The sequence below is a fragment of the Carcharhinus amblyrhynchos genome, chromosome 4 (assembly GCF_965287045.1).
Source record: "Carcharhinus amblyrhynchos chromosome 4, sCarAmb.v2.hapA, whole genome shotgun sequence".
Lineage (NCBI taxonomy): Eukaryota > Metazoa > Chordata > Chondrichthyes > Carcharhiniformes > Carcharhinidae > Carcharhinus > Carcharhinus amblyrhynchos.
In genome coordinates this window covers 18367839-18380033 of record NC_137327.1, presented here as the reverse complement: position 1 = coordinate 18380033, position 12195 = coordinate 18367839, and the positions used below count along the sequence as shown (strand labels likewise).

Here is a 12195-nt window from a genome sequence, read left to right as displayed (position 1 = left end):
TGGAAGGCCTTACTACAGTGACCTTGCAACTATCCAATTAACAATCTGCTGTACTCTGTATAATGAATCTTTTCGTCTGCTTTCAGGAAAAAGACTATGGCAGTCTGTATGGTATAAATTATGTGGACCCAAATGAACTGGCACCTGTTCAGGTAGGATTCTGACAAAGATTCTGTATTGTGCTTAATAGAGTGTTAAATAAATCTCCTCATGCCAGCAGGAATGAGGGATTCACACCACAAACCTAATTCTGGAGTTTCTAACCACTGTCCAAAACCAGAAATGAGTGATAGTGCAGATCTCTGGGGTGATCATGACTAAGACTCCTTCGCTCGTTCTTATCCCCTTTGGCACTGGTATATTTTTGGTCGAACACCGAGGAAGTTGTGAAAATTACTTCATTAATAAAACATTAGATTCAAATCAGATTTCCTAACTACTGATAGTTCTCCTCTGCTACACTTCCATCTGCATACATTGAAGCCAATTAATTCCAGTCAACATAGCCCTTGCTTTGGCTGCCAAGAACCCTAAAATATATCATCAGGGGGCTGATTTATTTTGTCTGATTCTCAAGGGACAACACTGTTCCTAAGTTATGGATGTCATTATTCTGCACAAATCCTGCATCTCTGCATTCAGCAAAAAATTCTCCAAATCAGGCTTAAGAAATGTCTGCAGAAATTTCCTTTGAAGGATTTCCTCCAGGAGTTGGAGTGAATGCAAGGAAATTCCAACCCATGGCGCGAGACCCTCGGAGTCTGCCCTCTGATTGTGCCAACTTTTGGGAGACTAATTCTGTGCCAAGCAGGAACAATACAGTTTTGTCAAAGAAGTCCTCCGCACCAAACTCCAAGGAAACACAATGGACTGGATTCTCCAGCTTCCCAGCCATGTGTTTCCTGCCGACGGGTGGTGCTGTGTTATTTGCTAGCGGCGGGGTTCTCTGGTCCCACCACTGTCAATGGGAATTCCAATTGATGTCACCCCATGCCAGTGGGAGACCAGCAGATGGGGTTGCACTGGCAGCAGGACCAGGCAATCTTGCTGGTGTGAATGGCTGGTGAATTCCAGCCAATATTTTTTAACATTGAAAATATGTGGCACTTCCTCCATTGGTCGACATAGCGACACTCGCAATGACACTGCAACAGCAACCCGTTGTGCTGACTGACCCCTTAATAAACATGACCACATCTGTCTTTGGCACAGCTGCTGCCTGACCTGCTGAGGGTCAGCAGCACTTTTCAGTTTTTGCTTCAAGGGCGGCATGGACAAGTTGGGCTGAAGGGCCTGTTTCCATGCTGTAAACCTCTATGACTCTAAGTTAAACCAGTGCAGATTCCTTTTCAGAGTGAGTTTAGTTCGCAGTCCGAAGGATTTCTAGTTAAATGAATATAACCACACAATGCAAGTTTTTATTGAAGCCAGTAATTATTACTAAGGTGGAAAAGCATGGCTCACTGAGCCAAAAAGTGGTATTACATTGAAACAATTGTTCCTGTTTCCTGGCCCTTTGAATGGAGTTATTTAGACAAAGCATGGTAAGACTGATACAGCCATCCATCAAAAAGATGCTCCAGCACAGATCATTCATCATGTCTCCCAGCTGTCCACTTTTTTTCTGATTCTATCGGTACTTTAATTCTGTTTTAATAGATCTGCACTATATTTAGAATGTGAATGTCAAATATTTGTATGGCATTGACTGAATGTGTAAACCATTACATGATTTTGAGAATTATGAATCAGGCCAGTAATTGCCCTTGCTTTATGGACTGTGATAAAGTTCCATTCTTTTGACACGAATCCACTTTCAGCTTAATTTTTACACAGCGAAGGAAGTGTGATTTGATTTGAAACAGTTATGAACTGTCAGTAGATAAATAATCAGCATGAGTGAAGAAGGAGGCTGCTATTGGTTTTAATTAGCCTGTTATTATCGTAGAATTACAAGAAATTAAATTTTGCAGCATTGGTTTGGCTGGAGAAAGTTCCACAATGGCAAGCTGAAATATTGGGGACTGGGCAGGCTGCGTGTAGGTCAACAGATGATCTAGCCAATGGTCTATGAAGGCACTGATGTACATTGCCAGCAAATGTTTAAAACATGCCTGACTGTGGAGCCTTAAACCACATTAAAACAACAGGTTTCTGCCAGCCACGATGTGACCTCAGCTCTTGATCGCCACCTCACCTCCCACCCCAATCAATTTGCTATCTTGTCCCTTTCTGATCATGCCCCTCTCTTTTAATATAACCCTGCCCCCCCCCCCGCCCAACTTACATTGCTTATTGCTGCACTAGCCACCACCCACCACCCTTCCTGGCCCCTGCCTTATAAGGTCTCCCTGAAGGCCATTGCTGCCAAGGCACCAACCCCAAATTCATCAACTGCCTAATGAGGTCAATTACCTCACTTCAGGTGTGTTGTTTTTTTCACAAACGGTGTGCCACTTTTAGCTTTGCAGGGATAGAACATGTCTAGTAATAAAATGTTGACTAATATAGAGCTTTGTTTTCCTCCATGTATATATGTACTCCATCTGATGAGAAGCATTGTCCCTTTGAATGAACCATAGTTCAATCCTAGTTCTTGCCTTTGTGTGTTTACAGGCTGCTTGGGCGATTGCTGAGGTTCTCCTTTGCATAAATGAATTTAATTGACACCCAGTGACAAATGATAAACAGCATAGCAACTAAGGAACTCACTGTAACCTCCATCAATAATGGGAACTTACATTGGCCATCTTTATGAAGCCATTAAACTCACTCCCTTCACTGTGTGCCAATTTTGGGGTGGTGGCATTTGTTCTAACTGCTTTAATAGCCTCCCAATGCACACCCAATGTTGCTGAAAATCAGTCTCTTATACACTGACTAAAGCTCCCACCGATTTATCTGAGATTGCATCCAGCTGCTGATCCCTCATCAGCCACCCAGCCTTTGCTGCTTTCGACAGGTGCTGCTGTTCAAAAGGTGATGTTTTCTCTCTTTAACCAGTTACAGCCTTTTAAGGGCTGCAGCAGCCCTTCACCTCCCTCTGTACCCAGCGACAGTAACCCAGTGAGGAGTGGTATTACCCTCCACACCTAGCCAAAATGATAAATAGCCCCTGAGAGGTACTTCACTGGATTAATGATACTCTTGTATAACTGGATTCTTCCTCCAATGAGGATTGATGCTAGATCGAGTATTAATTTTAATCTAAGATCAATAGATTTTTGATATTCAAAGGTATCTCAGGGATATGGGCATTGGTGGGTATATTGGGTTAGGTCACAGAACAGCTCATTGAATGGTGGAGTAGACTCGAGGGGTTCAATGACCTTCTCTTACAATAGGTGTAGGCGTTGAATTGGATTGCTGAAAATCACCCCTAGTTCTTTTGTCTGGGTCATTTCAAGTGAGCTTAGAAGTCATTGAACCATGCCTGAACAACTGACAGCTGGGTAAAAAAATTGGACTTGTGTTGAGCAAGAAAGCCATTGGGACCATAGTGATACACAAGTTTGGGAGCAGATCACAGGCTAAGGTAGATTAGCTGAAACATGAGTTTGTTCTGAATGTGGAGGTCAGCAGTGTAATTACAGGCAACTGTAAATTGGATTGCAGAGAAATATGCAGCAGTGCAGTTTAACTAAAGGCAACCATGTATAACACTAACTGCTTGCAATGCTAATGCTGTTATTATTTTGATCTCTGTAGGTTGCTAAAATGTTACAAGTATATTGAGAAGACTTCCATAATGTGCATAAAGGATGATCATTGATGGGGAAGACTTCCTGTGACATTTTTAGAAATTAAAATCACCACCGGACACTCGAGGACAATTAGTGAAGGGCAATAAATGCTGATTTGGCCAGCAATGCCCGCATTTTGTGAAAGAATAAATTAAAAACATAAATGTATTATTTACACTATACTAATAACCATGCGCTTTCTTGCAATTAGATTTTGATGTAGCGTTAATCATTCATTTCTTAATTCAAAGGGTTCAGTAAAGGCTTTGTACAACTACCAGAGTCAACAACAAGATGAACTGACTTTTCCGAGAGGTGCTATCATCCACAATGTTAAAAAACAGGACCAAGGATGGTGAGAATTATTTTCTTTCCCTCTTGGCTAACGTAAATAATTATTTGCCAGAATTATTGTAGCCAGTTGTCATGAAAATCAAGGATGTTTGGAGGGCTTGCTGATGTAGAGTGTGCCCTGACAAAGCAATGTTTGCAGGCAGCAGGTGACATTAGATGAAATGAATGCCAGAAATTCAAATATCCTAGAACTCTACGGGGTAATGAAGGAAGGTGTGTGCACACATATGTATATTAGACACTGGAAGAAGAGCGAATGTACACAGTTAGCTTACCTTAGCTGTTCTGGTGAGGTCATTGCACATTTTTCTAGCGGTGCAAATCAGATAGAGCCATAGAACATTACTGCACAGAAACAGGCCTTTTGGACCTTCTTGGCTGTGCTGAACCATTTCTCTGCCTAGTCCCACTGACCTGCACCTGCACCATATCCCGCCACACCCCTCTTATCCATGCACCTGTCCAAGTTTTTCCCAAATGTTAAAAATGAGCCCGCATTTACCACTTCATCTGGCAGCTTATTCCACACTCGCACCACTCTCTGTGTGAAGAAGCCCCCCACTAATATTCCTTTTAAACTTTTCCCCCTTCACCCTTAACCCATGTCCTCTAGTTTTTTTCTCCCCTAGCCTCAGTGGAAAAAGCCTGTTTGCATTCAGTCCATCTATACCCATCATAATTTTATACAACTCTATCAAATCTCCCCTCATTCTTCTACGCTCCAGGGAATAAAGTCCTAACCTATTCAACCTTTCTCTGTAACTTAGTTTCTCAAGTCTTGGCAACATCCTTGTAAACCTCCTCAGTACTCTTTCAACCTTATTTATATCCTTCCTGTAATTAGGTGACCAAAACTGCACACAATACTCCAAATTCGGCCTCACCAATGTCTTATACAACCTCACCATAACATTCCAAGGCTTATACTCAATACTTTGATTTATAAAAGCCAGTGTACCAAAAGCACTCTTTACGACCCTATCTATGTGTGATGCCACTTTTAGGGAATTATGTAGTTGTATTTCCAGATCCCTCTGTTCTACTGCACTCTTCAGTGTCCTACCATTTACCTTGCATGTTCTACCTTGGTTTGTCTTTCCAAAGTGCAATACCTCACACTTGTCTGCATTAAACTCCATCTGCCATTTTTCACCCCATTTTTCTAGCTGGTCCAAATCCCTCTGCAAGCTTTGAAAATCTTCCTCACTGTCCACTACACCTCCAATCTTTGTATCATTAGCAAATTTGCTGATCCAATTTACCACATTACTATCCAGATCATTGATATAGATGACAAACAACAGTGGACCCAGCACTGATCCCTGTGGCACACAGGGATTGATCCCTCTGGCACACAATGGACCCAGCACTGATCTGCGACTAGAGAGGTCTGTGCTTATTGCCAGAGCAAACCCTTCCCCAGCTGTTGTGTCACACTTTTCATCTGTTTCCAGTATCCAAACCTAAGCAACACATTCTTCTTGCATTGTATCTCTGTCAGAAGGACATCCCATTCAGAATTTCTCAAGTGTACTACTCATTTCTTTGCTTTTGTTTCTATCCTTCCATCCCAGTTTTCTTGAAACCTGCTATTTGTGACCCCTTTACGCAATCTGGCTCACTGAGGATGTCCTCTTGCCTTTGAATCAAAAGATTATTGGTTGAATTCTCACTCCAGAGATTTGAGCTCAAAGTCCAATCTAACGCATCATTGCAGTATTGAGGAAATGATGCTGTGCTGTTGGAGAGCCATTGCCTGAATTAGATGTAAAATCAAGATTTGAAGAAAAGCAAGAAGGTTTTCCTGACATCCAGGCCGATGTTCATCCCTCAAACAACACCTCACGAGCAGATTATTTAAGCATTATCTTTTGCATGAATTGACCGCCACATTCCCTGCATTTTTTAAATCTTGGGATGTTGGTGTCACTGGCTAGGCCAAAATTTATTGCCCATCCCTAATTGCCCTTAAGAAGATGGTGGTGAATCACCCTCTGGAGCCACTACAGCCCTTGTGGTGTAGATAGACCCACAATGGGTTTTGTTTTCCTGTTGTGGTTTGAATGGCTGTCTAGGCCATTTCAGAGGGAAGTTAAGAGTCAACCACATTGCTTTGGGTCTGAAGTCATGTGTAGGCCAGTTCAGCTAAGGAGAGCAGATTTCCTCCCTGGGAGGAGATCAGTGACCTTTTTTTTAAAATCAATGTTCCCGTAGTTCCATGATTATTATTAATGAGGCTCGCATTTTATTTTGGATCTATTCATTAATTGAATTTTAATCCCCCCAGCTGCCGTGATGCGATTTGACTTCATATCCCAGGAGCGTTAGTCCCAGCCTCTGGATGACGAGTCCAGTAACATTATCAGTATGTTACCATACATAAGAACATAAGAACATAAGAAATAGGAGCAGGAGTAGGCCATCCAGCCCTTCGAGCCTGCCCCGCCATTCAATAAGATCATGGCTGATCTGTCGCTGCTCAGTTCCACTTTCCCGCCCTCTCCCCATAACCCTTAATCCCCTCTCCTATCAAAAACCCATCAACCCGCGTCTTAAAAATATTTAGCGAGGTAGCCTCCACCACTTCAACGGGCAGAGAATTCCAGAGATTCACCACCCTTTGAGTGAAGAAGTTCCTCCTCAACTCCGTTCTAAACCGCTCTCCTTTTATCTTGAGGCTGTGCCCCCTAGTCCTACTGTCTTTTTTGAGCGGGAAGAGTCTTTCCACCTCTATCCTATCCATCCCATTCATCATCTTGTACGTCTCAATGAGATCTCCCCTCATTCTTCTAAACTCTAATGAGTACAAGCCTAGTTTATTCAGCCTCTCCTCATAGCTCAACCCCCTCAACTCCGGTATCAGCCTAGTAAACCTCCTCTGCACTCAAATACCACTGACTTACAACAGTGACAATATTTCACAAGTAATTCATTAGCTGTAGAGCACTCTGGGTATATTCAGAGGACATGGAACAATGCTATATAAATGCAGGCTCCTTTCTCTCTGTTAGTCACGTGATGTTTGTCCTTTTGTAAGAGTCTCTTTGGCACTTTGTCATAGAATTTGCACTTCCAATATTTATGCTTTTGCATTCATTATTTGGTTCAGTGATATCCTATGGTACAGCCTCCACCTTACCACTGTAGACATAAGTTTGAATGAGGAGGGGATCATGATGATTGCTATTCTCTTGAGAGGGTTTCCTCTTACTTTTTTCAATTCTGTTGACATCCAAAATTGTGGATTTTGGACCTCTACCTTGACTTTATCATAAATGAAAAGTGTCGTTCTTCTAGTTCATGATAATTCCTAACGTACTTGAAAAGGTTTCCACTAATTCTTACAGGTTAAGTCTTCCCTTTCAGATAGATAAACCCTTGTGTTGATTGTTAGTTAAGCAGTAGGTGAAGCTTTATGAATTTCAACTAGAAGCCACAGAATAAGGGTCACCTGCTTAATAATTGTATTTTCTCCCTCTGCAAACACCCCGTGGAAAAAAGGTAAAATAATACACCAGGATTGATTGTTAATAAGAATTTTCCTAACTCTGTATACACGGTATGTTTAGGTGGAAGGGGGATTATGGAGACCAAATACAGAAGTTTTTTCCTGCCAACTATGTGGAAGAAATAGTTGTTGAAGCCCAGGAGGAATTAAACAACCAGGTATATTTGTTGAGTAATTGTGTCTATATAGTTAAGGGGGTGGGGGCGCGATTTTCAGCATGTGTTTGCCATCAGAGAGAAGGGCAACACAGGGGGGATATCCAGGGAGAATTGGGTTTCCTGATTTTCCCCACCCTTCGCTTGCAATGTCATGAGGTGCACCCCCACAAAGAGGGAGAACTGCATTTTAATGAAAGAGAATAAATTTGAATGTAATCAGCCAGCACCCCACCCCCACCCCCAATCACCATCACCACAAGATCTCCCCTCATTTATGGTTGTGCAAGGGAGTGGGAATCCCCCGATGATTGTGCAGAGGGGGCAGTCCCCAGTGATTGTGCAGGAACAGGGGAAGATATGGAGCCCCGATAACTCCATGGTAGGCGGGGAGGGGGGGTGTTTATTTTTAGATCTGATCAGGATGCCCTTTAAGGGTGGCGCACCCAATTTCTGCGGAGTCAGCTTTGCTGGCTTCATCGGGCCCCCACCACCCACAGTGATGGCGGGAATCCACAAACACTCATTTTTATAGTCAGAGCAGCTCAAGATCTGGAGGGAAAATTGGTCGGTGTAGTTGGAGAGCTGCACGGCAGTTTTCAGTCTGACTCACAGAATACTACAGTGCAGAAGAGGCCCTTCGGCCCATTGAGTCTGCACCATTGCATGAAAGGTCCTGACCTGTCCACCTAATCCCACTTGCCAGCACTTGGCCCATAGCCTTAAATGTTATGGCATGCCAAGTATTCATACAGGTACTTTTTAAAGCATGTGAGGCATCCGGCTTCCAGCACTCTCCCAGGCAGTGCATTCCAGACTGTCACCACCCTCTGGGTAAAGAAGTTTTTCATCAAAGCCTGACACTTGTTTTTTCTAAGATTCCGCCCATGGTATCTGTGACTTGAATCAGTTAGTCCCATTTATCTACTTGAGCGTGCTGTTGCTACCTTGAGAATGTGTATTTCTATTTGTCATGTTTCCATCATTGTTATTTTCCCCATGTTGGTGGTATAACTTGAGTCCCAAATGGGTTTTAATAGATTTGGAGATGTTTTCCTTGAGCTTATGTGTTTGCTTTATTATTTAGATAACAGAAGATAATCCTCTAGGAGTAATATGCAAAGGAATTGTGGAACTTGCCAAGTGTTCTGTTGGTATGTATGAGCTGTGCCTTGAGATACAGTGATGAAAGTATGTGATTGTTTAATTGTCTTGATTTCTTTGTTCTAATGGTTTTGCGTTTCTATATGGGGGAATACTCTAAAAGCTGAAGTTTTATTTGCTTTGAAAACAGTTAAACAGACGGGGAAGTGCGGAATGGCATTCGTGTTTACTATTCAACCTAACGTACCTCCTGATGCACCACCCCTTGATGCTGCAACTGAAACCTTGGAAGAAATGTTTTCTTGGTATCATGAAGTGGTACAGTGTTCACAGAAAATATTTGTACAGGTATGTCTCGAGCAAAATACTTCTTTTCCAAAAGAATCAAATCAAACTGAAAATAAACCATTGCTGATCATTAACTATGAGCTCTGAGTTTAGTCCAGTAGATCGATGATGTTTGTTCATTTATTGCATTGTCCATTTGCATTTGAACATTGCAGGTTAATAACGACAGGAACTTCCATATATTGTGGAGGTTACTGCACCACCAACCAAAAGAAATCTTTACAGATAGGCTCACTGTGTCTGCCCTTTCAATACACCATTGGCTCTCAGACAATTTCAGGCAGCAAGACACATTAAATCTTCTTACTGCACCAGGACACTTCAGTACAGCTCTTGACTGAATAAACTAGGCTAAGGTTCCAGGGTAATATTGAAAGAGATCTGTACTGTCGGTATAATCCTTCAGACAATATGCTCAACCAAGGTCTTGTATAATTGTCCAGGTGGATGTTAAAGATTGAAGAAGATGCAGGAGTTGGCTTGATCTTTTATTTATTATCTATTATTGGCACAGGTAGGCTTACATTAACACTGCAATAAAGTTAGTATGAAAATCCCCTAGTCAACACACCCAGCGCCTGTTTGAGTACACTGAGAGAGAATCTAGCACGGCCAATGCATCTAATCAGCACGTCTTTTGGACTGTGGGAAGAAGTTGGAGCACCTGGAGAAAACCCACGCAGACGCGGGGAGAACGTGCAAACTCCACACAGACAGGCACCCAAACTGGGAATTGAACCCGGGTCACTGGCGCTGTGAGTTCAGTAAAAAGTCTGACAACACCAGGTTTAAGTCCAACCGATTTATTTGATAGTAAACTCACTAGCTGTCGGGTTTGTCCCTTCATCAGGTGAATGGAGAGTTCTGGCCTCAGACAGACTGTGAGTTGGCAGTGTTAACCACTGTCCTTCTTTGACCGTCGTTGACCAATTAGCTCACCACTATTTATGAGATTGCTGTGGGCCTCTTTTTGTTTACCTACAGGTCAACAGCCACTGTACTTTGTATGAATTATTGTTTTTATATACTACCAAGCGGTTGTTAAAATGACAAAAATCCCGACAGAAGCAAGACCCATAAGAAATACATAAGAAATAGATAAGAAATAGGAGCAGGAGTAGGCCATCTCGCCCCTCGAGCCTGCCCCGCCATTCAATAAGATCATGGCTGATCTGTCGTGGCTCAGTTTCACATTCCCGCCCTCTCCCCATAACCCTTAATCCCCTTGCCTATCAAAAACCTATCAACCCACGTCTTAAAAATATTGAGCGAGGCAGCCTCCACCACTTCAACGGGCAGAGAATTCCAGAGATTCACCACCCTTTGAATGAAGAAGTTCCTCCTCAACTCCGTTCTAAACCGCCCCCCCTTTATCCTGAGGCTGTGCCCTCTAGTCCTACTGTCCTTTCTGAGCGGGAAGAGCCTCTCCACCTCTATCCTATCCATCCCATTCAACATCTTATACGTCTCAATGAGATCTCCCCTCATTCTTCTAAACTCTAACGAGTACAAGCCTAGGTTATTCAGCCTCTCCTCATAGTTCAACCCCCTCAACTCTGGAATCAGCCTAGTAAACCTCCTCTGCACTCCCTCCAAGGCCAAAATATCCTTGCGTAAGTGCGGCGACCAAAACTGCACACAGTACGCCAGCTGCGGCCTCACCAGTGCCCTGTACAGCTGCAGCAAGACCTCCCTACTTTTATATTCAATCCCCCTTGCTATGAAGGCCAGCATCCCATTCGCCTTCCTGACCACCTGCTGCACCTGCAGGCTGGGTTTTTGCGACTCATGCACAAGGACCCTGAGGTCCCTCTGCACCGTTGCATGCTGCAGTTTTTCGCCACGTAAGTAATAGTCCTTCCTACCATTATTCCTACCAAAGTGGACAACCTCACATTTACCAACATTAAATTCCATTTGCCATTTCCTGGCCCATTCGCCCAGCCTATCTAGATCCTTCTGCAGACTCTCCACACCCTCCGCACAATTTGCCGTTCCACCAATCTTGGTGTCATCAGCAAATTTCGACACCATACACTCAGTTCCCTCCTCCAGATCATCTATAGAAATGGTGAATAGCTGAGGCCCCAGCACCGATCCCTGGGGCACTCCACTAGTCACCAACCGCCAATCCAAATAGTACCCATTGACCCCACTCTCTGCCTCCTATTTGACAACCAATCCTCTATCCACGCTAACACCCTACCCCCAACTCCATGCCCCCTGACCTTCTGCAATAACCTCTTGTGAGGCACCTTGTCAAACGCCTTCTGAAAATTAAGAAAGACCACATCCACCGGCTCTCCTCTATCCACCGCCCTAGACATATCCTCATAGAACTCCAATAAATTCGTCAGACACGACTTCCCCTTAACAAAACCGTGCTGCGTCTGCTCTACCAAACAATTCTCCTCAAGATGCCTCGCTATTTTCTCCTTGATCACGGATTCTAACATTTTTCCTACAACAAACGTTAAACTAACCGGCCTATAATTTCCCGCCTTTTGCCTGCCACCCTTCTTAAACAACGGCGTAACATTAGCCATTTTCCAATCTTCCGGCACTTCCCCGGAATCCAGCGAGGTTTGGAAAATAATCACCAAGGTATCCACTATCACCTCCGCCATTTCCTTCAGAACCCTTGGATGCATTCCATCCAGTCCTGGGGACTTGTCCACAATCAGTTCCCTCCAGTCTGTCAAGCACCGCCTCTCTAGTAACAATAATGTCATTCAGGCCCTCCACTCCTACCATCTTTCCATCGCTAACACCCGGCAAATTATTCACGTCCTCCTCCGTGAAGACCGAAACGAAAAAGTTATTCAGGGCCTCAGCCATTTCCCCATCCCCTACCACTAAGTCCCCCCTCTCATCCTCTAAGGGTCCAACGTTCACCCTAGCCAGCCTCTTCCTTTTTATGTATTTATAAAAACTCTTGCTATCCTTTTTTATATTAAGCGCTAGCCCAGCTTCATAGTTTCTC

The 12195-nt window shown here is 43.5% G+C and overlaps 1 protein-coding gene across 1 annotated transcript in view; it reads left to right on the top strand.

Annotated features, from left to right (window-relative positions):
* plcg2 (phospholipase C, gamma 2) overlaps nucleotides 1-12195 on the top strand; it is a 163862-nt gene that overhangs the window by 132376 nt on the left and 19291 nt on the right. Inside the window, exons 20-24 of the mRNA XM_080186761.1 lie at nucleotides 87-152; nucleotides 3995-4098; nucleotides 7667-7763; nucleotides 8848-8914; nucleotides 9055-9212. Coding sequence (XP_080042887.1) covers nucleotides 87-152; nucleotides 3995-4098; nucleotides 7667-7763; nucleotides 8848-8914; nucleotides 9055-9212 — 492 coding nt within the window. The remainder of the gene's footprint in view (nucleotides 1-86; nucleotides 153-3994; nucleotides 4099-7666; nucleotides 7764-8847; nucleotides 8915-9054; nucleotides 9213-12195) is intronic.